At 42.8% G+C, this 24,150-nt stretch overlaps 2 protein-coding genes and 1 pseudogene across 7 annotated transcripts in view; 1 reads left to right on the forward strand and 2 right to left on the reverse strand.

Annotated features, from left to right (window-relative positions):
• Positions 1-13,239, reverse strand: part of LOC132213931 (uncharacterized) — a 41,719-nt gene extending 28,480 nt beyond the window's left edge. The window contains exons 1-2 of the mRNA XM_059660803.1: positions 13,225-13,239; positions 12,524-13,019 (exon numbers count right to left, since the gene is read on the reverse strand). Coding sequence (XP_059516786.1) covers positions 12,524-13,019; positions 13,225-13,239 — 511 coding nt within the window. The remainder of the gene's footprint in view (positions 1-12,523; positions 13,020-13,224) is intronic.
• On the reverse strand, positions 6,182-8,638 carry LOC132213084 (corepressor interacting with RBPJ 1-like; annotated as a pseudogene).
• Positions 12,825-24,150, forward strand: part of CHST10 (carbohydrate sulfotransferase 10) — a 31,347-nt gene continuing 20,021 nt past the window's right edge. For 2 of the 6 annotated variants that reach the window (XM_059659134.1, XM_059659136.1), the window contains exons 1-2: positions 12,825-13,060; positions 14,913-14,982. The gene's annotated coding sequence lies outside the window, so the exon portion shown is untranslated. The other 4 variants (XM_059659135.1, XM_059659137.1, XM_059659138.1 and 1 more) reach the window with 3 other exon arrangements.

The raw sequence follows: 24,150 nt of genomic DNA on the forward strand, positions 1-24,150 counted from the left end.
TTGAAAGCGTACAGTTAAACAGCTAAAAGTAATCACCACAGCCCAATTGTGGAATATTTTCATCACCCCCAAAAGAAACCCTATATCTACTAGTCATTCCCAATTCCTGACCCCCACTCCAGCCCCAGGCAACCACTAATCTAATTTCTTACTTTATAGATATGCCTATTTTTGACATTTCATATAAATGGAAGCATACAATAAAGGGTCCTTTGTGTCTGGCTTCTTTCAATTAGCATAATGTTTTCAAGGTGCATCCATGTTGTATCAGTACTCTGTTCCTTTTTTCTTTTCAGCCAAGTCATATTCTACTGTATGGATATACACTTTTTGTTTATTCATTCATCATCTGATGAACATTTGTGTTGTTTACTCTTTGGCTATTATAAATAGTGACGTTGTGAATATTCACATTCATGTACAAGTTTTTGAATAGACATATGTTTTCATTTATCTTGGGTATATATCTAGGAGTTAAGTTGCTGGGTTATATGGTAACTCTATGTTTAACATTTTGAGGAACCAAGAAGTTTTCCAAAGCAACTGCACCATTTTATAGTCTCAACAGCAATGTATGAGTGTTGCATTTCTCCACAACTCATCAACACTTGCTGTTGTCTTTTTTATTCTAGCCTGGGACTCTGGCAGCCTCTGTGTCACTCAGCCACAATCCCCACTGATTTTTACAGCTCTAAGTTATGGGGGACTTCTCTTCCCAGCTCTGGAACTCTGGGCTGGGGCTCTGGTGTGTGGCTGGGATCCCTTGCTTCTCATGGGAGGCCTCCACAGCAGAGATATCTCTCTTGACTAAAAAAATGCCAAACATGGGCATTGAACCAGCCTGTTCAGCACCTCTGCTCCTCTTACCATCTCAATGTACTTTCTTCTTTACTTCTATAGTTGTAGGCCCTCCATTCAGCCAGATGTCAGGTGGTTCTGAATGATGGTTGTTCTGTATTTTAGTTGTAATTTTGATGTGATTGTGGGAGGCATTTTTCTACAGCAACATCTTGGTTCTCCTCTAGAATTGTTCTCTTAATTTCATTTTTGGGTTGTTCATTGCTAGTTTATAAAAATACAATTGATTTTTTAAATGGGTGTACATCCTATAATTTTGTTCAACTCATTTTTAGTTCTAGCAGGTTTTTTTTAGTGAAGTCCTTAGGAATTTCTATCATGTCATCTGAAAATAGAGTTTTACTTCTTCCTTTCCAATATAAATATTGTCAACTATAAACAAAGGTCAAATAAGTATTCCCTCACCAAAGCAATTTATTTGGGAAAAAGAAAGGATTGCAACCCAGTACATGCAGCCATGGGGAGCCATGTACTAAAAGAGAGCAAGAGGAAGCTGGAAGACCCTTTTGACAGAGGGGAGAGGATGTTAAGGGGCAGGGCTGTTATACCCACAGCCGTGTTATACCCTGTTGTAAACCTAGAGATCTTCTTGTAGAGATTCTGTGACTGACACAGGGTGTGAGAGCTCCTTCCACTGGCCCTCCAGATTCCTGTCTAGGTTAAGGTCTCCATCACAAATTTTGACAATACTTCTATTTTTTTTCTTGTCTAAGTGTCCTACCTAAAACCTATAGTAAAATGTTAAATAGAAGTGATGAAAGCAAAAACCCTTGTTTTGTTCCTGATTTGGGGTGGGAGGGAGTTTCAGTCTTTCATCGTTAAGTATGGTACTTCAGTGAGGTTTTATAGATGCAATTTATCAGGATGAGAAAGTTCATGTTTTTGTCGTAAGTGCTTATTATGAAGGAGAATTGAAATTTGTCAAATGCTTTTTCTGCTCCTATTTATTCTATGATTTGTCTTTTATTCTATTGATATGATATATTACATTATTCTTCAGATGTTAAAACGACTTTGCATTCTTGGGATACATCCCACTTGGTCATGATATATAATTCTTTATATATATTGCTGGGTTCAATTTGCTTGAATTTTTTGAGGGGTTTGTGTGTGTGTGTGTGTGTGTGTGTGTGTGTGTGTGTGTGCGTAGTCATAAGAGATATTGGTCTATATTTTTCTTATGATGTCTATGTCTAGTTTTGAGATCAGGGTAATATTGGCCTCATAGAATGCATTGAGATATATCCCACCATCCTCTTCTGGTTTTTAAAAAAGTTTGTTAAGTATTGGTATGGATTCTTCTTTAGATGTAGAATTCAACTGTGAAGTCACCTCGGCTTGATCTTTTCTTTGTAGAAAATTTTAAAATTACTAATTCAATCTCTCACTTGTTATATATCTATTCATATTTTCTGTTACTTAGTGAGTCAATTTTAGGTAGTCTATGTCTCTCTAGAAATTTGTCTATTCCATTAATTTGTTCACATACAATTAATTGTTCATAATATTTGCTTATAATCCTTTTTGTTTCCATAAGTTTGGTAGTAATGTTCCCCCTTTGATTCCTGCTTTTAGTAATTTGATTCCTTTCTCTTTCTTTCTTGGTCAGTCTAGAAAAAGGTGCATCAACTTTGCTGATCTTTTCAAAGAATCAATTTTTTGTTTTGTTATTTTCTCTATTGTTTTTCTAGTTTCTCTTATTTTCACTCTAATATTTATTATTTCTTTGTTTTTTCTTGTTTTGGGTTTAGTTTGCTGATCTTTTTTTGTTTGTTTCTTAAGATGATAGGTTAGCCCTAGCCGGTTTGCTCAATGGTTAGGGCATTGGCCCATGGACTGAAGGGTCCTCGGTTGTACCTGGGGTGCAGGTTCAATCCCCAGTTGGAGCACGTGCAGGAGGCCACCAATCCATGTGTCTCTCTCACATCAATGTTTCTCTCTCTGTGTCTCTTCCTCTCCCTTCCATTCTCTAAAAATCAATGGAAAAAAAATTCTTAGGTGAGATTAACAACAACAAAAAGAAAAGTTAGGTTGAATTTGAGATCGTTTTATTTTATAATGTTCCCATCTGTGACTATAAAGTTCTGAGCATGCTTTCCGTGTATTCCATATGTTTGGGTATGTTGTGCTTTCCTTTTTTATTTATTTGAAAGTATTTTCTAATTTCTTGTGGTTTCTTATTATTATTGAAGAGTATATTTAATTTAATTTTGTGCATTTTCCAAATTTCCTGCTGTTATTGATTTCTATTTTAATCCCATTGTAGTTAGAGACCATACTTTGTATAACATCTATTCTTTAAAACTTATTAAGGTTTGTTTTACAGCTTAGCATATAGCATATATGTCTTAAAGGATGTTCTACGTACCCTTGAGAAGAATGTGTATTCTGCTGTTATTGGGTGGGTTGTTTTAAGAGGTCTATTAGGTCTGATTTTAATACATGAAGAAAATGAGATCAAAATGGGATTTGTGGATTATTCAATGCTACATATCTAGCTGGTTACAGAGGAGGAACTATTAGTATGAATTATATGAAATTGCCATTCTTGAATATTAAATACTACTAATTATCAGCACTTTCTTATAGTTCAACCTCACTGAACCTAAGTCTACTGACTCTGAAACCAGTGTTCTTATCACTAGACTAGGATATTGTATTAGGATAGGCTGTGCTGTATAAGGCATATACCCTGAACTGTCCTTGGCTTAGCACAGTGAATACTGATTTCTTGCTCATCTTATTCTGTGCAGGTACTGCAACTTTCCTCCAAATGGTGACTCAGGGATCACAGCTGCTTCCATTCTGGAACATATGGCATGTTCTTAAGAGTGAGTCCTATAGATGGCTTAGATCAGTGGTCGCCAACCTTTCGGACCTCATGGACCACTAGTGGTCTGCAGACCACCGGTTGGCAACCACTGCTCCAAAGGTTTCCTTAAACCAGCAGTCGCCAACTTTTCAGACCTCATGGACCACCAGTGGTCCGCAGACCACCGGTTGGCGTCTGCTGGCTTAGATCATTTCTGTGTACATCTAATTGGCCCAATCACATAGTCCAAACATACTCTGTGTGGTCACTTTACTTCCAAATATAATTTTCTATCCTTATCCAAGTATATTTGAAATGTAGTCTAACCTTGGGCATGTCTGTGGTCTCTTTCCATCTCAAGAATTCACACCTTTTTGGATTCCTTCATTTTAGGAATATTTAAAATATATTTTCAACAGTTCAAAATATAGGTCTTAAAAATGCCTCTGACTTAAATTCTTTTGGTGAATTTTCACAAATGTGAAGCCCTATCATATTTTAGCAAATTTAGGACACATTATTAACATATTAGAGAAAACAACTGTCCATAATTACTATCCAAAATTTATAAAGAACTTAACACCAAAAAAACAACATATCCAATTAAAAAAAGAACAGAGGACCTAACAGACACTTCTCCAAAGAGGACATTCAGATGGCCAAGAAACATATGAAAAGATGTTCAACGTCACTAATTATCAGAGAAATGCAAATTAAAACCACAATGAGACATCACCTCATACCTGTTAGAATGGCTATCTATACATATAAAAGCCTAATATGCAAATTGTCCCCTTGGGAGTTTGACCAGGAGACCAGGAGTTCGATCGATCGCCATGACATGTGCTGACCACCAGGGGGCGACACGGAATGAAGGAAGGCCCCAGCTGACAGCCTGAAGGCCCAATTGGCTCTGATCACTGGCCAGGGCTAGGGACCCTACCTGTGCACTAATTTCATGCACCGGGCCTCTAGTTATCAATAAATCAATAAACAAGTGTTGGCAACAGTGTAGAAAAAGGAAACCCTGATGCACTGCTGGTGGGAATGCAGATTGGTGTAGCCATTATGGAAAACAGTATGGAGACTACTCAACAAATTAAAAGTGGCCCTGTTTTATGACCTAGTGATTCCACTTCTGGATATATATCCAAAGAAACCCAAAACACTAATTCCAAAAAATATATGCACCCCTATGTTCTCTACAGCATTACTTATAATAGCCAAGCTAAGGAAGCAAACCAAGTGCCCATCAAAAGTGGTGATACACATATACAATGGAATATTACTTGGCCATAAAAAAGAATGCAGTATTACCATGTGTGACAGCATGAATGGACCTAGAGGGTATTATGCTAAGTGAAATAAGTCAGTCAAAGAAAGATAAATATCATATGATTTCACTTACTAGTATATGTGATTCTAAAGAACAAAATAAATGAACAAACAAAATTGAAACAGACTCATAGAAACAGAGAACAGACTAATAATTTCCAGAGGGTTGGTGGGTGGGAGGCTGGTTGAAAATGCTAAAGGGATTAAGAAGTACAAATTGGTAGTTACAAAATAGTTACAGGGATGTAAAGTACAGCATAGAGAATATAGTCAATAATATTGTAATAACTGTGTATGGTGCCAGTGGGTACTGAAAATATCAGGGGAAACACTTTGTAAAGTATATGATTCTCTAACCACTATGGTGTACACCTGAAACTAATACAAAGTAATATTTAAAAAATAAAAATATAGTGGAAAAAAACATAAAGGCCATAATAAACTCACTAGAGATTTTCTGAGGACCAGAGCATGGGCTCCATCCTGTTTCTGTCAGCCATTTACTGGTAAAAATAACAAAAACAAAAAACAAAAACAACCTTTGACTTGCACAGCCATCTATAAATTGCAAAGGGAAATCAACTTGTGTGGGTTTGTATAACCCCTGCTCTAACAACATGTCTGCTGAGAAGAGCCCTCTAATTAAGTAAACATTTCATAGATCTAGAACTACATACAGATGCCTGGTTATGGCCACCACAGCTTTCCTAAAGCCTTAACCTGGACAAAATCTCATTTCAACTCTGGTAAGCATCTCCTCATACGCCCATCAAAGGAGCCAAGAGCAATTTTTCAGTGGGATCAGAAAAAGGAAATGGGATATGCTCTCTCGGTGAGTAATTTACCATTAGCTTTAAAAACCAGGGTGGCTGAGAAATAATTTCCACCCACTTCTTTCAAAGAAACCCCAAGGAAGCCTATGAGTGGCTGGTGTCCACTGAGATGGAATCAGAAACAAGGGTATTGTGGGAACTGTCTCCTGCCCCAGCTGACATGCAGAATGAGGAGCCTTTCTATGGCATAGCAAGGGTTAGGGAAGAGGCAAGAAGAAAAAGAATGTCCACTTATAGCACTGACGCCAAAGGACTCCAAATCCATACATGCTTGACTCAAAATAAAGAACTGGAGAGAAACTTGTAAAATCTTTTTTCCCCAGAGTTTATGGTGTTTGTGTGTTTTTTAAATCTGGTATAGAGGACACAAAAATACTTATCAATAGAAAATATTTTTACAGCTCCAAAACAGATTACTTACAAATATTTGCAAAGTTCATTCTTATGAGATTCATGTAGTTTTTCCTTGATATGGCAGTTTACAGAGATGGAAAACTAAAAGAGAGCTTTTTTATTAGAAAGACAATAGTACATATTAGCCCTTGCTAAAAGTATTTGATAAGAAGAGATATTTTTATTCCCAGCTAATTGTCACATGCAGTCTCTATTCTCTCTACTGCTTCATTCTCTGTGTGTCACTCTAGTATGCTTATCTCCCGAGTTTCCTCTGTCCATTTTTCCTCCTCTGTATATATCTGTGCCGTGGCTTCTGGCATCATTTCTTGTATTCCACTCTTCACTGGGACTCTGCTAAGACCATTTTCTTACGTTCCTTTCCTTGTAACTACTATGACTTCTGCTTCGGCTTCTCCTGCTCCTCTCATTTCTTTCAGATCCTCTGTTCTCTGGGCTGTGGTTATGGCTCCTGGGCTTTTTGTCGAAATCAAAATAATTTCATTTGCTAGTCTCCCTAGAACTCTCTTGTTTTAAAAAATCTAGGCTCTTCCTTGACTTTTTCCTTATTACAGTGATTGCTAGAAAGTTCTTCATAAAGTTTTCTCTTCATAGACTTGTCCTTTTCTCCCATATCACTGTTTTTCTTTCTTGAACATTTGTTTTTCTTTCTTTTGTATTTTTTTCCTTTGTTGTCACTCTCACTGCTGCTTTCTGAAGTCTCACTGAAGGAGGAGAAGGAAGAGGAGTAGGAAGAGGGGGAGGAAGAGTAGGAGAAGGAAGGGGGGGGAGGAAGATTTGTGTTTGTGTTTATTTCTACTCTTCTGAAGCTTTTTCTACCTTTTTTCTTTTTCTTGTGTTCCTTCTCAAGTCGATCCTATTTCCTGGGAAGTTTCTGCTTTTGTTTGGTCGTTAGTAACTTTAAAGATCAGACTTCTGGATCTTCTTCACCCTCACTTGCAACATATTGCTATGATGAATCATTTGCGGTCAAGTTTCTGCAGAGTACATTTCATTTCAGTGCAAACCCACTGTCTCTCACCTCCGCTATTGGCTCCAGAGGGTGCATTGATGGTCCTGAGCCAGGGGTGGGAACTGAACTTGCATTGATTCCAGAAAGACCAAACAAAGGAAATTCCTGATCTGTGTTGACATGACCCCATTTGTGACATTTAATGCACCTCACATTTCGAATCTGAAGACCAAAGGGCTGATCTTGGATGTTCATGTCATCTTTGGCATATTTTTCTTGTGGCGCTCCTTTCTGCCATTCAAATTTGTATTCAGTCTCTCCTGTTTCTTCTTTCTCTTCATTTTCATTTTTAGCTCATGGTGGGGCTTCATACATGAAATTAAGACCATTCTTTATATGCTCATCTCCCATAAGCAATCTATTATCATATGATTCTTGTTCTTTAAGATATTTTTTCATTAATTCTTGTTGCTTCTTATCATATGACTAGGGACCCGGTGCTCCTCTCCAATCTGGGAGCCTTCAGGGAGCCCTCTCCAATCCGAGCGTTTCTGTCTGTCTTTGCAATCATATGAGCGAATTGTCTGAGACCCCCTCAACCCAGTTTGGTTTGTTGCTCACAGAATAATAGAGGTGTTTTTTTTTTCTTTGCTTCATTGGTGGAGATTTCCTGGAAGTTTTAGAATACCTTCCCTTTAATTTAAACTAGACACTCTGATTTTACTTATGTCTCTCACCTTTGCTTTCCCTCCATCCCCCACCGTAACAGTAACTTGCTCCAGGCTACTTTGCTCTAGTGCAGGGGTGGGCAAACTTTTTGACTCGAGGGCCACAATGGGTTCTTAAACTGGACCAGAGGGCCGGAACAAAAGCATGGATGGAGTGTTTGTGTGAACTAATATAAATTCAAAGTAAACATCATTACATAAAAGGGTATGGTCTTTTTTTTTTTAGTTTTATTCATTTCAAACTGGCCGTAGTTTGCCCACAGCTGCTCTAGTGTCTAGGAGATCCATCTGCCACCAGAACTACGATTCCCAGCATTCCTGGTGCTCCCCACACTGGGAGCGACCGAGAGAGCCACGGCCCCCCAAGCCTCTGGCCCTCCTGCTCTGCTCTCCGCCCTGCGACAGAGGGAGCCACGTCCCCTCAAAGGAGTGACCGAGGGAGCCATGTCCCCCCAAGCTGCATCTTTGATGGGTTAATTTGCATACTCATTCCTGATTGGCTGGTGAGTGTAGCAGAGGAACAGTCAATTCACATGTTTCTCTTTTATTATACAGAATTTTTTTTGTTCTGCCATCCATACTTTCTTGATATGGGATGTGGAGGCGGGATGCAAGTCCTCCTTGCACATGAAATTGGTGAAGGATTTCCCCATCTTGAAGGCTGAGCTGGAGAAAGCAGCTACTAGGTCTGAAAGCAACATAAACGAACTCTCTATAAAATCTCAATACCATAGAATGTTCAGATGAAATGGCAAATTCCTACTCTCATGGGATGATGGTTGTTCATATAACCCACGCTCTCTATAAGAGGCATCTGGGTTTTTCTAAAAGTATCAATTTGATTAATGCACAGGTTTGGTTCAAACAGATGGCAATACTTTTTGGTTAGTGGTTAATTTCTGTCATTCCCCAGTGCCACCTCCAGCTCAGGCACTGTTAGCTTTGACTTTAAAGATGCACACTTGGCAGTTATAGAGGGTAAAAGAATCTGGTATATTTTTCTTTTACCATTAAGAATTTGGTAAAAGAATAGCAGTTATTTTAGAATAGCAGTTTTCAAACCCATGTACAGTTCTTAAAAATTATTAAGCAACCCAGCCTGGCCAGCGTGGTTCAGTGGTTGAACACTGACCTATAAACCAGAAGGTTATGGGTTCAATTCCTGGTCAGGGCACATGCCCAGGTTGTGGGTTCATTCCCTGGTGTTGGGCATGCAGGAGGTAGCTGATTAATGATTCTCTCTCATCACTGATGTTTCTATCCTTCTCTCTTCCTCTTTGAAATCAATAAAAATATATTTTAAAAATTATCAAGAAACCCAAAGAGTAGGAGCGTTTTGTCAGGAACAAAGACCAAATATTAGAACAAGGGATGATCTTATCACTCCTATCATTTGGGACTTTACAAAGGTTTTAGAAGTCTCAGTCATGAACTGGAGAAAAGGCCAAGTATATATTTCTTATTTTGCCACAATCAGTCTATCAGTATACCACATATTTTTAAAATAAGATTGTTAGTATGACCACTGATTTCATCAGAAAAATATTTAAATATTGGGATGTTGTCAAACTCATAGTGGCAAATGCAGTCTTTTCAAAAATCTGATTTTTCACTTGGAAGTCTGAATTTTACCATTGGCGACAAACACTCTCAGTTGTTTTCCTTGAAATGATAGGCTCATTTCATTCATTTGGGAGAAAATGACTGCCAAATACCCATGCTTGTGGAATCAGTTTGTCAGTTCTTTCAAGTAAAATGGTGATGTTCCATTAAAAAAAGCAGCTAGCTGTTTTGCATTGCAAACCATCGCCCAAGAGCGTTGCCTCCTGACAACCACCACACCTGGGTATGCAGGAGTGCTCTGTGCACTTTCCCTTCCATTCTGAAGGGGGCTTCCTTCTGTGACACTTCGGTATGTTTGTTTTTACTTTAAGTGTATGGTGGTGACTACCAAGTCAATTTTGTTCCACTGCTTGGATGCATGCTAAGTGTCATCAGTTTTACCCACCAAGACTTTTGCACCATCAGAGCAAATACCTGTATAGTGAAGACAACTAACATTCTAGTATTATTGTGATAGTATTTTTTTTGTTTGTTTTTTCACTTTTGTTCCCTTGCATTCAGGGAATTTTTTTTTATTTCAAGAAAAACAATCTTAAGTATAATAATGTTACATGCAATAAACATTAATATTTCAAGAAAAACGATTTTAAATATAATATTACATGCAATAAAAATTAATATTTCAAGAAAAAAGAATTAAAATATAATATTACCAAAACTATACTAACATAATATCACAAAAGTTGTAGGAATAGGAAATATTAAAAATCTGCAAATAACAGGATTACTTTTATTATATTCTAAAATATATTTTTTTCTCTAGCTCTATTTTGGTTCATCAGTTTATGTTGTTCATTATATTCCACAAATGAGTGAGATCATGTGATATTTATCTTTCTCCAACTGGCTTATTTCGCTTAGCATAATGCTCTCCAGGTCCACCCATGCTGTTGCAAAAGGTAAGAGTCCCTTCTTTTTTACAGCAGCGTAGTAGTCCACTGTGTAGATGTACCATTGTTTTTAATCCACTCATCTGCTGATGGGCACTTAGGCTGTTTCCAAATCTTAGCTATTATAAAATGTTCTGCTATGAACATAGGGGTGCATATATCCTTTCTGATTGGTGTTTTTGATTTATTGAGATATATTCCTAGAAGTGGGATTACTGGGTCAAATGGAAATTCCATTTTTAATTTTTTGAGGAAACTCCATACTGTTTTCCACAGTGGTTGTACCAGTCTGCATTCCCACCAGCAGTGCACAAGGGTTCCTTTTTCTCTGCATCCTCGCCAGCACTTGTCATTTGTTGATTTGTTGATGACAGCTATTCTGACAGATGTGAGATGGTACCTCATTGTCGTTTTGATTTGCATCTCTCGGATGATTAGTGACTTTGAACATGTTTCCATCTGTCTTGGCCTTCTGTAGGTCCTATGAAAGTAGTTTTAACATTGCAACCTCTAGGGGTCCACAGATCATACTTTGAGAACCACTATTTTAGAAACTATCCTCCCGTTATAAAGATTAACTGCTAATAATTTCCTGGAGTTTATTTATAGAAACAACAAAGGGAACTGAAATAATTGGGGAAAACCCCAAGAAAAATACTCAGTTATCTTAGTCATCAAAGTGCAAGCCCCTGGAAAGAACTATTATCGTTTAATATTTGAACAGCATCCTGGGAATGCAATAAATAATAACGAAAGTAGCTTATGTTTGTTGTAAGGTTCACTACTGGGGAAGAACTGTGCTATGTACTTCAAATGCAGTATCTCCATTACTCTTTTGCAAACTCTGAGGTAAATACCATATAATCCCATTTTCTAGATGAGGAAACTGGGGCAGAGAAAGGTAAAAGAAGACAGGATCACAAGACAGATGTGGGTTTGAACTCAAGAGGTCTACTTCCCAGAGACTGGGCGCTTAAGTCCTGCACAATATTCCATGTCACATCTAAGCTCCAATTTTGCTTACTGTGCTTCTCCCATATATGTGGGCCCATTCAAATCCTCAAGAAGAAAGGAAATGTCTCAGGTTGACCATAGTGCCCAAAGGGCTGAATGTCTTGATATTTAGGCCAAGTAGAACATCTTGCCGTTTTAAGCTATGCCAGCTTAAATTTCACATTAAAAGTGAAATCTTGCCGAAACCGGTTTGGCTCAGTGGATAGAGCGTCAGCTTGCGGACTGAAAGGTCCCAGGTTCGATTCCGGTCAAGTGCATGTACCTGGGTTGCGGGCACATCCCCAGTAGGAGATGTGCAGGAGGCAGCTGATCGATGTTTCTCTCTCATCGATGTTTCTAATTCTCTATCTCTCTCCCTTCCTCTCTGTAAAAAATCAATAAAATATATATTTTTTAAAAAAGTGAAATCTTGAAAGACCGTGCCCCATTGATATATTTAACTAATTGAGGAGGGAACCAACAGGGTAGACAAAAACAAAACAAAAACGCTGTTTTCTTGAATGCATGACAAAAATGTGTGTGTTTGTGTGCACATATCTATATTACCCTGTTTGCTAAATAGATATAGAATAGTGAGGTAGTTAACAAACATGTAGGTTAGATCAAAACAAAACTACTTTACCTTTTCCAGGGCAATAAAACCTCTAACCCTTTTGGGAGTGACTTCCATACCAGGTTCTAAAATCCTGCTGTCACATCCACTTCTGCAGGTTAAGTTACAACTAGCAACTTGGACTTTGTAATCCCTTCACCTTGTACACCGGAAACGAATATATTATTGTATATCAACTGTAAATGAAAATTTTTTTTAGAGTTTGTAAAGTTACAGCTCCACAGGACTGTGCACTGTTCGGGCCTTTCTCAGTTGTTTGTTAATCAACTCTACCTTGACAGCAAAGGTACATCCCCCGACCGGCTGCCGCGGAGGTTGGGCAAAGAACAGAGGCCCCGCTTTTCCTAGCGAGGCTGATTGGGAAATGTTGGCAGGCACCTATTTTTACAACTTTGGGGTTTTTGTGTGGTGTGTGTGTGTGCCCGCGATTTTCCGTTCTGAAACACCAAACCTGTGTTCTGGCTGGAGACCTGGTGGGACGCGAAGTGGCCGCCCTTGTCCCGGTAATTTCCTGGGGTGTAATTTGTTTTCATGGGGAGGAAGAACCGGGCAGACAAGGTCGCTGGGAGCCCCCTGCCGCGCCAGCGCCGGCCTCTGTGCGTTCGCGCCGGCCCGGTCTGGAGGCGCGCGCCCGGTGGGACGGCGGCGGGTTCGCGCACGGAGGAGCCGGCGGCGCGCGCACGTCGGGTTGGCGGTGTGGACGCGCCCAGCCCGCGGGTGGCACGTACCGACGCGTACAGGCGCGCGGGGGCCGCGGGGGCCGCGGGGGGCGGTGGTGGCCTCGCCCCCCCGAGAGGGCCCGGCGCGTGGGGTTCCTCTTTCCGGCGCCGCGGCCGGCTCTTCCCGGGCCGGGCGCGGCGGCGCGGGGGACCTGCGGGCGGGCGGGCTGCCCGCTCCGGACGCCGGGACCCGCGCCCTTGGCCCCCAGCCCCGGAGGCCGCGCTGAGCTTCGCGGAAGGGCCGCGGAAACGCTCCGGCTCAACGGAGGGTGAGCTCGGGGCCCGGCCGGGGGCTGGTTCCACGGACGTTCACACCCGCCCCCCACACCACCCGGGTGGACTGATCGGGGCGAGCCGCCTTCTCTCTGCGAGCAGCATCCCAGTGTTTGGCGACGTGCGGACCTTCCTAGTTGGCGGGTTTCCTGGGGAGAACCTTCCTCGCGTTCATTGTGGCGATGAGGCGGCATCCTCCCCGCGGGATGCTGGGCTCGCTGGGATTATGGACACGCGGTGACCTGTCACTTCTTTCATCCTGGGCTGAGATTTTGCATTAGTAATTGCGGGCGGAAAGAGGAAGAAAAGGTTCCTCTTGGGTGCAGGGAGCATGCAGGGGTGCGGGGCCGTGTGCGCCCTTTCCTAAGTGCACAGTTTGGTGGGTGAGCTGAAAGGGGAGGTTGCAAATGCAGTCTCCCTCCAGCCAGGCCCCAGAGTGCGCTCAGCTCCGCTTTTGACAACCCAGAGGCCTGTCAGAAGTTGAGGTTGAGGCATGAATTCTGCACTTGTGGCTGGGAAGATGAACCGGGCCTTCCAAAGCTGTCGTTTTTGTTTCCAAGGCTGACGGGGCCCACCGTGAATAGAAAACAGCGCGGCCAGGTTCTGGGTAGCTAAGCGGGAGCGCTGTCATAAAGGAGTTTTTGTCTGAAAAATCCAAAGTCTGGGGCTTTGAGCCACGGAGGGTTGGGTACTGGTCAGTTTTAACCGCCAGGGTGAGAAATGTCTCAGACATTTTTCAAATTAGGCAGCTGAGTCTAGCTCCGGCTTGCTGGTCTCCAGCATTTACCCTTTCCAGTGAGTGGCTGGGTGAAAGGAAAGACACACAGAGAGAAGTGGCCCTCTCCCTTTTCCCCTTAAAATGAGGACATAGTCCATCTTGGGTTAAGATGAAAAGAAAAATCGTTCCATCTTTGCTCTTGACCCTGAAGAAAAGAATCTCAAAGAAATACCGGACAGAAAAATTCTTTCCTTACCTGGAGTGCTTACAGAACTGAACAAAGAAAGGAAAGAATTAGTGCATATCGTAGGCCATCTGCATTTACAGGCAGGTCATTTTTCAGATGCTTGATGTTATACAATAAGAAGGTGGGAGGGAGCCAGACCTGGAAAGGAGGGAGAGAGGTGAATGCAGGGCCTTAGAGATTGCAGCAGCCAAGAGAGTCTGTTTTCTCCCAATACCGGTCTGGAAGAATCTGGATGTGAGTACATAAAGCTTAATCTTTTTATCTCCGTAACATGAAACTGCTTTTAATTTTCACATTGAGTTCATAAGAGTTGAGGGAAGCACAGCTGGACTGTGACACATGCATCCTGGGCAGTTTGGGCTACATTGTGTGTCAAATGAGTTGTTTATTTTGCCATACAATTCTGTTAAATGTTGTCAAATCTGTAATCTCTCTAATTCCATGAGTGTTACTTATTTCTGGTTATTCATGATATGACATTTGACTAGAATTTGCTAGGGTGTTAGAGCTCAGAGAAATGCAAAACCCAGGGAACACCTTGCGTTGGAAGTTTTGATCATCTTACACAGGAATTCTTTACCCAATATCAAATACATAAAACAGGTATAACAGGATTTGATTATTTTTGCTACAAAACATATTTCTCTTTTCCTACTACATTGCAGGTCATTCTTTTAAATAGTTGGCATTGTTGGTACATTTAGAATGCTTGTTCACTTACCAAGAAATCCAAGTATTACCCACCTCTATAAGAAACCTGTTGTGGAAAATGTACTTGAATAATCAAAGTGGTTAACCACTTTGTATAAACCAAGTTGTGTTAAGTAAGTTGATCTTGTCGCTTTTAATGATGCTAATTGGTTTTAAAATTTATCCTATACAGTGACAGGAGGAAGCAAGAACCCCGGGCAAAGTAAATACTGCTGGGAAATGTGGACCCCAGGCCTCAGAAGGTATGTGAAGGAGAACATGCGCTCACTAGTTAGCTGAGATTTGCATCATTTTGTACTCTTACTGCCTCCTTTCTTGCTCATGTGGAGATTTTAGGAACATTAAAACTCCTCAATAGGAGTTTGTACACATATATTTTGAAGAAATGTTTTCTTAAATATTATAGGAGCAAGCCTGGCCTGGAGATTAGTTGAGTTTAGTACTTGCTAAGAGGAGTGCCTGACATGCAGTGAGCCCTACACAGGTATTTGCTAATGATTTGTTCTTTATTATTATTCATGAAAATCTGGCTTAACCTCATATCCGTCCTGAGTTAGGACAGATGTGACTAGATGAGCAGTCATTCTAAGATGGTAAATTATAATGATGGCCAAGTAGACACAGGAAATTTCTGAACTTAGACTGAGAGAAACCCTAACTATGAATCTAAAAATCACAGTTACCGTAATAGAACTTTATAATATGTTATGATCATATGCAATGTTTTATTTTATTAAGTTGTGATTTAATAATTTTATTGATTAGGTAATACATTTTAGTTCAAACTCAAAGGCCTGAAAAGGTTGACTTCTTTGTAGAATGTCCCCCGTTGCTCTAGCCCTCAGCTGTCTAGTTTCCCTTCTTCCTGCGAGTCCTCCCAGGGTTATCAGTTTCTTGTGCATTACTGGATTATTTTTGTACAGTTTACTTTAGTGTCTAGATATGTTTTGGGAGAATGTTTTAGAAACTGAACATTAGACACATGGTCCTTCCCCTGGGGTTTGTGCGTGATGGGGATGGGGACCAGGAGCTTCCATCTTAGTAAAGGGCCATTGACAGGATTCTTCGTTGGTGTTCAGTCCACGAGGGTCATGGGTCTCCTTGCTGCTCTTGGGATTCTGGGATCCAGCCAAGTTCTTCATCCAGGTGGCTGTATTATTTGTCTCCTCACTCTGCTTTGCCTCTTCTCAGCATCATACCCTACTAGCGGCTTTCCCTTTGTCCCTTACTCTTCTTTGTTACCATCAGTGGCATCGAGTGCCCTATACATAGGTGTGATCCTATACATTAATGGCTCTGTTTGTTTATGTCTTGTCATCCTCTGTTAGCACCAAGCACCGTGAGAGCAGGGAGTATGTATTACCTTACATATCCCCACGACCTAGAAGAACTCCTGGCCTAGAGTTGGCGCTTTGTAAATATTGCTGAATGAATGACATTTGGGAAATAGCTGTTTTAAACAGTTAGATGGGCTTATACCACAGGACTTTTCAGAGCCTTTAATAAGCAGATATGCATGGCAGAAGTGGAGCATGGCAGGTGGGAGTCAGGCTCTTCACAAATTCAGAAAGGCTTTGTGCTTTTGGGTGACAACTCAAACACCGGGCGGGGGGGTGGGGGGAGCCATTGGCAGGAATGTGATTGGCAGCTGAGCAAAATGGGTTTATAAGCATCATTTTGAAAATGTAGGGAAGGGAGAATTTGCACCCAAAGATGGTAATACAAGCATACCTCATTTTATTGTGCTTTGCTTTTTGCACTTCACAGATGTTGTGTTTTTTATAATTTGAAGGCAAGACCCTCCACCAACAAAGAGATTATGACTTGCTTTATTGCAGTACTCACTTGATTGAGGTGGTCTGGAACTGAACCTAGAATATCTCCAAGGTGTGCCTGTAGTACCAAACCCATTGTTAGTAATTACCAACATGTAAAATGTGTGCTTTCTTTTAGTTTAGACACACACACACACACACACACACACACACACACACACACAAGGATTTCTTGTATGTTCAGTTATGTTCTTGGTTTCCTGCCCCTGCTTTCCCAGTAAGATCTTAGGTTCCGCCTTATGGGTTTTAAAGAGCCCAACCCTGTGACTTGGTTTAGACCCTGCCACCTTGTCACGTGAAAATCTCCTTTAATGACTGGAAATAGGAAAGTCCTCGGGGTCTGGAGGGCTCTGTTCAGAGCAGCCCACCATGACCAAAGGGGACCTGGGGCACACTCAGGGTTGCCACTGTTAGCTGCAAGAGCCACTCTCAGAGTTGTCTTGTCTCCTTGAACAAAGGAGAGTTAATTACAGAAAATGTCAGGAAATTTAAAGGCCATTTGTCACCAGGCTGCAAGGACAGCCGCAGCCCTTGGCAGAGCCACGTCTTGCTGATGTCAAGCCCAGTCTCTCTGCAGATAGCAATAGTGAGCCTTGTGGGTGTCCTCCTGGACAGGAGGTAAATTCCATGGAGAACATGTGTATTCAAGGAAACAGTGCAGACTCTGGCATGGGCTCAGAGGAGCTGGTGAAGGGAATTTGGAATGCCTTTCTTTCTGTCTAAAGAGTTGGGTCAAATTATCATGATTGTTTCAAGGTCAGACCAAACCCTAATTCTACACAGTCCGTTACCTACAGATGGGAGGGCTGAAAAACAGTGGTGGAGGTCTTTGATTCTAATTAATTTTAAGCTGTTTTTACAGAGCTCTGACACAATTCAGATCATCAGTAGACTCTAGCTGGCAGATACTCTTTTGCTACCAATTTTCCTTATACTGGAAAGGGGTGTTAGGAAAATATCTATTATGTTAGAATGCCTAGAATCTGCAGGTTAACAAGATTCCCCAGCGGATTCCTTTGGTCATCTAAAGTTGAGAGGGGCTGAGGGCCTGGACCAGGCTGCTCATTGGAATCCTGGGCAGAGCTTTTAAAACCTGCCCAGGATCCATTTCCAGAGATTTGTCTTGTCTTGGCTCAAGTGATCTTGGGGCCCAGGGCATTGCTATATGTTTTTAAAGCCCAGATGATTCTAATGTACAGCCAGGGCTGGGAACCACTGCCCTAAACATAAAGTCAGACACTATTAGGTAGCTATCTAGATTCAGAATGCATGCAATCACAATGCAAAAACATGCCATGGCTAACTGGACATGCCATTCTTTAGAATTTATAAAGACCTAACCTGTTGTATATTGTGGATCTTACTGGTTCATTCTCTGGTTTGAGGCATCTAGAGGATGATGTGTGATGTGGAACACTTAGCTGGGCTTGCTGTGCCCGGTAGAATATTCCTGCTCCATTGTTGGAAATGCCTTGAGACTGGAGGGAGGCCAAGTGGACAGTTGCACTTTACATCTTTGTGCTGCCAGAGAAATGGTTTCAAAATTTAAGGTGTATCACAACATTATCCCCCTTCTTCTCATGCATTACTCCTTCCAGTGGCTTTCCATTGCTCACAAGGTAGAAACCAAATTCTGTAACAGCTCTCTAAGGCCCAGCATTATCTGACCATATCTTCCTAGGCTCGTTGATAACCAAGCTCTGGAAACTGCAGCCACATGGCCTTCCTTCAGTTACCCAGGGGCCCCCAGCTTGCGCCCTTCTACTTCTGGACCTAGTTTCATGCTGTTCCCCTGTTCTGGAACCCGACCCCTTCACCTCCTTAGGTAATTGTGTTGTCCCCATCTCTCTATCCAGGTCATGTCCTTTTGTATTGTCCTCTCACAGCACCACGTCCCTCTGCCTCATGCCACTTCTTGGATAGATTCTTTTTTGCATGTGGGTCTTTCCAGTAGACTGCAGGCTCCATAAGACACGAACCGTGTGTGTGTCTTGGTTTGAGACTCAGTGTAGTATCCCTGCTGTTCTGTTGGATGGGTGGGTACACCTTATATCAGTGATGGCGAACCTTTTGAGCTCAGCGTGTCAGCATTTTGAAAAACCCTAACTTAACTCTGGTGCTGTGTCACATATAGAAATATTTTGATATTTGCAACCATAGTAAAAAAAAGATTTATATTTTTGATAATTTATATATTTAAGTGCCATTTAACAAAGAAAAATTAAAAAAATGAGTTTGCGTGTCACCTCTGACACGTGTGTTATAGGTTCGCCATCACTGCCTTATATGATGATATTGGTAAATATAATTATTTTTAGGTTGTGTCCTTTAAAAGTTTATGCAGCCCAGCCAGTGTGGCTCAGTGCTTATGAACCAGGAGGTAATGGTTTGATATCTAGTCAGGGCACATACCTGGGTTGCAGGCTTGATCCCTAGTAGGGGGTGTGCAGGAGGTAGCTAATCAATGATTCCCTCTCATCACTGATATTTCTATCCCTCTCTCCCTCTCCCTTTCTCTGTCTGAAATCAATAAAAACATATTTTTTGAAAAGTCACATGGACTAATGTAATTTTTTTAAAAAGTGTATGCAGTTGTCCGTCCGGAGTGGCTCAGCTGTTTGAGCATCGTCCTGTGTACTGAAAGGTTGTTGGTTCAATTCCCAGTCTGGGCACATGCCTGGGTTTCAGGTTTGATCTCCAGTCAGGGCACTTACGGAAGGTAAGCAGCCGATGTTTCTCACATCAGTGTTTTCTCACATCGATGTTTCTCTCTCTCTCTCTCTCTCTCTCTCTCTCTCTCTCTCTCTCTCTCTCCCTCCCTCCCTCCCACCCTTTCCCCCACCCCCAACAAATCTCAGTTTATCTAAATTTTTAACCAGTTTACCTTGACAGCTTTTTCACTTGAGTCTGTGTACAATTTATGAATTTTCTTGCAATACCATGAGAAAGATAAAAGAGTAAGTGCTTCATAACTGTGTATCTCCCCATGCCAGGCTTTTCCTCTGGCTTGTGTCCTCACGCAATGAAAGCATCCTCACGTAGAGCAGTATCTCCCTGCAGGTCCCAAGTAAACTCACCTTCCCACCTTCCCCAGCCTGCCTTCCTTTATCTGGGCAGGGAAGACCACCTTCCTAAGCCCCTGCTGCTGTGTCTATCAAAGGAGCAGTTTCTGATGTAAAAGTGTAATCGCCCAGGTTGAGGGGTGGCTCTGGAGAGGGAAGGAATTAGGACCAGGCAGGACCATAGAGAGGTGCCAACCTTATTTGTATACTCGATTTCCTTTTAAAAAACTCAAATAAGTACAACAAAACTATTAGAGCTGAGTGTCCATAAACAGATATTTGTTATGTTATCCTCTGTACTTTATGTTTTAAATATTACATATTTTAAAAACTAAAAAACAATGATGATAGAGATGTATTTACTAAATATTCAGATACATACTGACTTTGCCACTTCATATGAGTTTTTCCCAGAAAGGAAAGTATTTATCATACTTTACAAAGTGGTAAGTAAACTGAATTTGTTAGAAATGAGACAAAAAAATTAAACCACAGAAATAAAGACAACAGGGTACATGTATATAGTTGGCATTTTCTATATTTTATTGGTTTTTATTATAAAACTAGAGGCCCAGTGCACAAAAATTTGTGCACTTGGGGGTGTCCCTCAACCCGGCCTGTGCCCTCTTGCAGTCTGGGACCTCTCGGGGGATGTCCACCTGCTGGCTTAAGCTGGCTGGGGGATCAGGCCTAAGCTGGCTGTCAGACATCCCTCTGGCAGCCCGGGGGCTCTCGGGGGATGTCCACTTGCCAGCGGGGAGCAGGCCTAAGCTGCAGTCGGACATCCTTAGCGCTGCTGAGGAGGTGGGAGAGGCTCCTGCCACCCCTGCTGTGCTGGCAGCCGTCAGCCTGGCGTGTGGCTGAGCAGAGCTCCCCCTGTGGGAGCACACTGACCACCAGGGGGCAGCTCCTGCATTGAGCGTCTGCCCCCTGGTGGTCAATGTGTGTCATAGTGACCAGTCATTTCCAGTTGTTCTGTTGTTAGGGTCAATTTGCATATTACCCTTTTATTATATAGGATAGAGGCCTGGTGCACGGGAGGTGACTGGCTGGTTTGCCCTGAAGGGTGTCCCGGATCAGGGTGGGGGTCCTACTGGGGTGCCTGGCCAGCCTGGGTGAGTGGCTGAGGGCCGTTTACAGGCTGGCCAAGCCCCCCAGCGGGGACCCTCACCCCATGGGAGTGTGGCCAGCCTGGGTGAGGGGCTGAGGGCTGTTTTCACCTTCACCTCACCTTCAGGGTGGAGGTCCCCACTGGGGTGCCTGGCCAGCCTGGGTGAGGGGCTGATTGCTGTTTGCAGGCTGGCCACAGCCCCTTCAGGGTGGAGGGGTCCCTCAGGGTGCCTGGCCAGCCAGGGTGAGGAGCTGATGGCTCTTTGCAGGCTAGCCAAGCCCCCCATTAGGGACCCTCACCCCATGGGAGTGTGGCCAGCTTGGGTGAGGGGCTGAGGGCCTTTTTCAGGCTGCCCACAGCCCTTTTAGGGTTTGGGGGGGGTCCCGCTGGGGTGCCTGGCCAGCCTGGGTGAGGGGCTGATGGCCGTTTTCAGGCTGGCCACGCCCCCTGGCGACCCAAGCTCCCAGCCTCTCCTTTTTCTCTTTTCTTTCTTTCTTTTTTTTTTTTTTTTCAGTGCCTCCTTGAGCGGAGGCCAGGGTGGGCTGGAAGCAGGTATCTGGGATTTATTTATCTTCTATAATTGAAACTTTGTAGCCTTGAGCGGAGCCCAGGGCTGGCCAGGGCAGGTGGGAAGCTTGACTTCCTCCATCGCCGGGGGCAACCCAAGCCTCCTGCTGTTCCAGCTCCGTGGCTGTCGCCATCTTAGTTGGGTTAATTTGCATACTCACGCCTGATTGTCTTGTGGGTGTGGCTTGAGCATAGTGGAGGGATGGTTAATTTATAGGTTTCTCTATTATATAGGATGGATATGTACTTATTGCAAAAATTTTTTTAAAATACAAAATCGTACAAAGCAAAAAATGACTCCACTCACCCTCAATAATTTATTCTGTGCATATATATATGTGTGTGTTTGTATGTGTACATGCCCTTGACCGGAATCGAACCTGGGACCCTTCAGTCCGCAGGTCGACGCTCTATCCACTGAGCCAAACCGGTCAGGGCTCCATTGATTTTTGTTGTTTGTTAATCCTGACCCAAGGCTATTTTTTTCATTGAGTTTTTAGAGTAGAAGGGAGAGAAGAAAAAAGAAAGGGAGGGGGAGAGAGAGAGACAGAGAGAGAAAGTGAGTAAGACTCATCAATTAGTTGCCTCCTGCACATGCCTTGACTAGGGCCAGGGATCAAACTGCAACCCAGAGAATCAAACCTGTGACCTTTGGTCTGCAGGCTGACGCTTTAACCACTGAACCATGCTGGCCAGGGCCCAAGATATCTTTTGATTTCTTCTTCGATCTCATTGTTAACCCATTCATTGTTTAGTTCCATGTTATTTAGCCTCCATGTCTTTTTCAGTTTTTCAGTTTTTTTTCCTGTGGTTGATTTCTAGTTTCAAACTATTATGGTCAGAAAATATGCTTGATATAATTTCAGAATTCTTAAATTTATTGATACATGTTTTGTCTCTTAACATGTGGTCTATCCTAGCAAATATGCTGTGTGCACTTGGAAAGAATGTATATTCTCCTGCTTAGAGGTGAAATGCTCTAAAGATGTCAGTTAAATCCATCTGGTCTAGTGTGCCATTTAAGGCCACACTTTCCTTGTTGATTTCCTGTCTGGAAGATCTACCCATTGATGTCAATAGGGTATAAAAGTCCCCTTCTATGATTGTGTTACTGTCAGTCTGTCCCTTTACATCCATCAAAATTTGCTTTTAAAATTTAGGTGTTCCTATGTTGGGAGCATACATGATTACAAGGATTATATCCTTTTGTTGGATTGCGCCCTTTATCGTTATGTAGTGTCTTTCTTTGTCTCTTACTATAGCCTTTGTTTTAAATACGTTTTTCTTTAAATTGTTTTCTGAGAGAGAAAGAGAGAAACATCAACGATGAGAGAGAATCATTGATTGGCTGCCTCCTGCATGCCCCCTACTAGGGATCGAGCCCACAACCTGGCATGTGCCCGGACCAGGATTTGAACCATGACCTCCTAGTTCCTGGGTCAATGCTCAACCACTGAGCCCTGCCGGCTGGGCAGGTGATACAAGTTTAGAGGAGGCAGGTTCTGTCTCACAGCGCACTGGAAAGTACGCAGGTGGCTGTTTTATCCTTATCGATGGGAAATGGGGCCCAGAGAGCTAATCGTTGACTAATCCCCAGCCTCCCAGCTCAGGGAAGAAGAGAGTAGACCAGATCCTGCCCCTGCCCCAGGCCTGGGTGGAAGAAGCAAGGTGCTCCTGACTTTAAATGAAAACCCAAGACTTGGGAAGGCAGGCATGGCTTCAGGATCATGCATGTCTCACGTCACAACTTGCCAGATGGAAAATGCTACCCCTAAGCCACTGGGCTTCCTGGAGAGCAGATGTGTTCTTCATTTTCATGATCTCCCTGCTTTGATTTAGAGGTGAGCTTGTTGGGTGGACTCGAATTAGACCCTATCAAAAACCTAGTTCCCATTGGAAAGTTGAACCGTGAAAACCTCCTGGGGGTGGGCCTGATGCTGGGTTGGTGCGAGGGCCTGAGACCCAGGAGGTGCACAGGGTCTCAGAGCAAGAAGCTGAGAGTGGGCAGTGAAGAGGTCTTTGTGATCCCTGCTGTGCAGTGGAAGTATGTGCGCATATGTGAAGGGTTCCCTCGTCTGTGTTCACTAGCTACGGCACTTAGCAAAATGTGGACTGCAAGCTCCAGGCCATTCAGCATCGGCCCTCTTCCTCCGCCTCTAACTCGTCCTGAGAACCAGTGCACAGGAGCAGATGCCTCTCTGCTTAGGTTACATACCACCTGTTGGATTCCTATCTCCTTTCTCTGTACTCACTCCCCAGTCCACACTATCCTCGTTGCCTCTGTTAGAAAAGGCTACAGCTGGGGTTTCTCGGTGGGGCATCCGCCGATGGGGATGGACTTTACTGAGTGCCACTGTCTTGGAAGGACAAGCTTAGTGGACTCAGGAGTGCGGTACCCTGCACCGCTGGGCACAGTCTTTGCCTCACTTGTCTTTAGAAGGAAGGGCTAGTAGCTTGAGTCGCCTGGGTTGAGTCTGGCCTTCCCTTTCCTTTCATCTTGGGGCAGAGCAGCCTGGCACAACAGTTTCCCACCACCACCCTTAGAAGGGTATATTGATTAAATCAGAAAGTCACAGGGCGCTGAGATGTCGGCCAGTTCCCGTTTGTAGGGGGTCTGCTCCAAACCAGGTAGGTACACTTAATCCCATGACCACCTGGAAGGAAGGCCTGGTCTCAGAGATGGGACGCCAAGCTCAGAGAGGCTAAGTCACTTGCTAAGTCACAGAGCCAGTGAGTGGTGGACCCAGCCAGGTCTCTCTGGCTTCTGCAGTGCTGTCTCAAAAGATGATGACAGAGGAGAAAGGGCACTCGGCTTGGAAAGGCCAGCTGGCTTCA

Source organism: Myotis daubentonii, chromosome 12, assembly GCF_963259705.1.
Source record: "Myotis daubentonii chromosome 12, mMyoDau2.1, whole genome shotgun sequence".
Lineage (NCBI taxonomy): Eukaryota > Metazoa > Chordata > Mammalia > Chiroptera > Vespertilionidae > Myotis > Myotis daubentonii.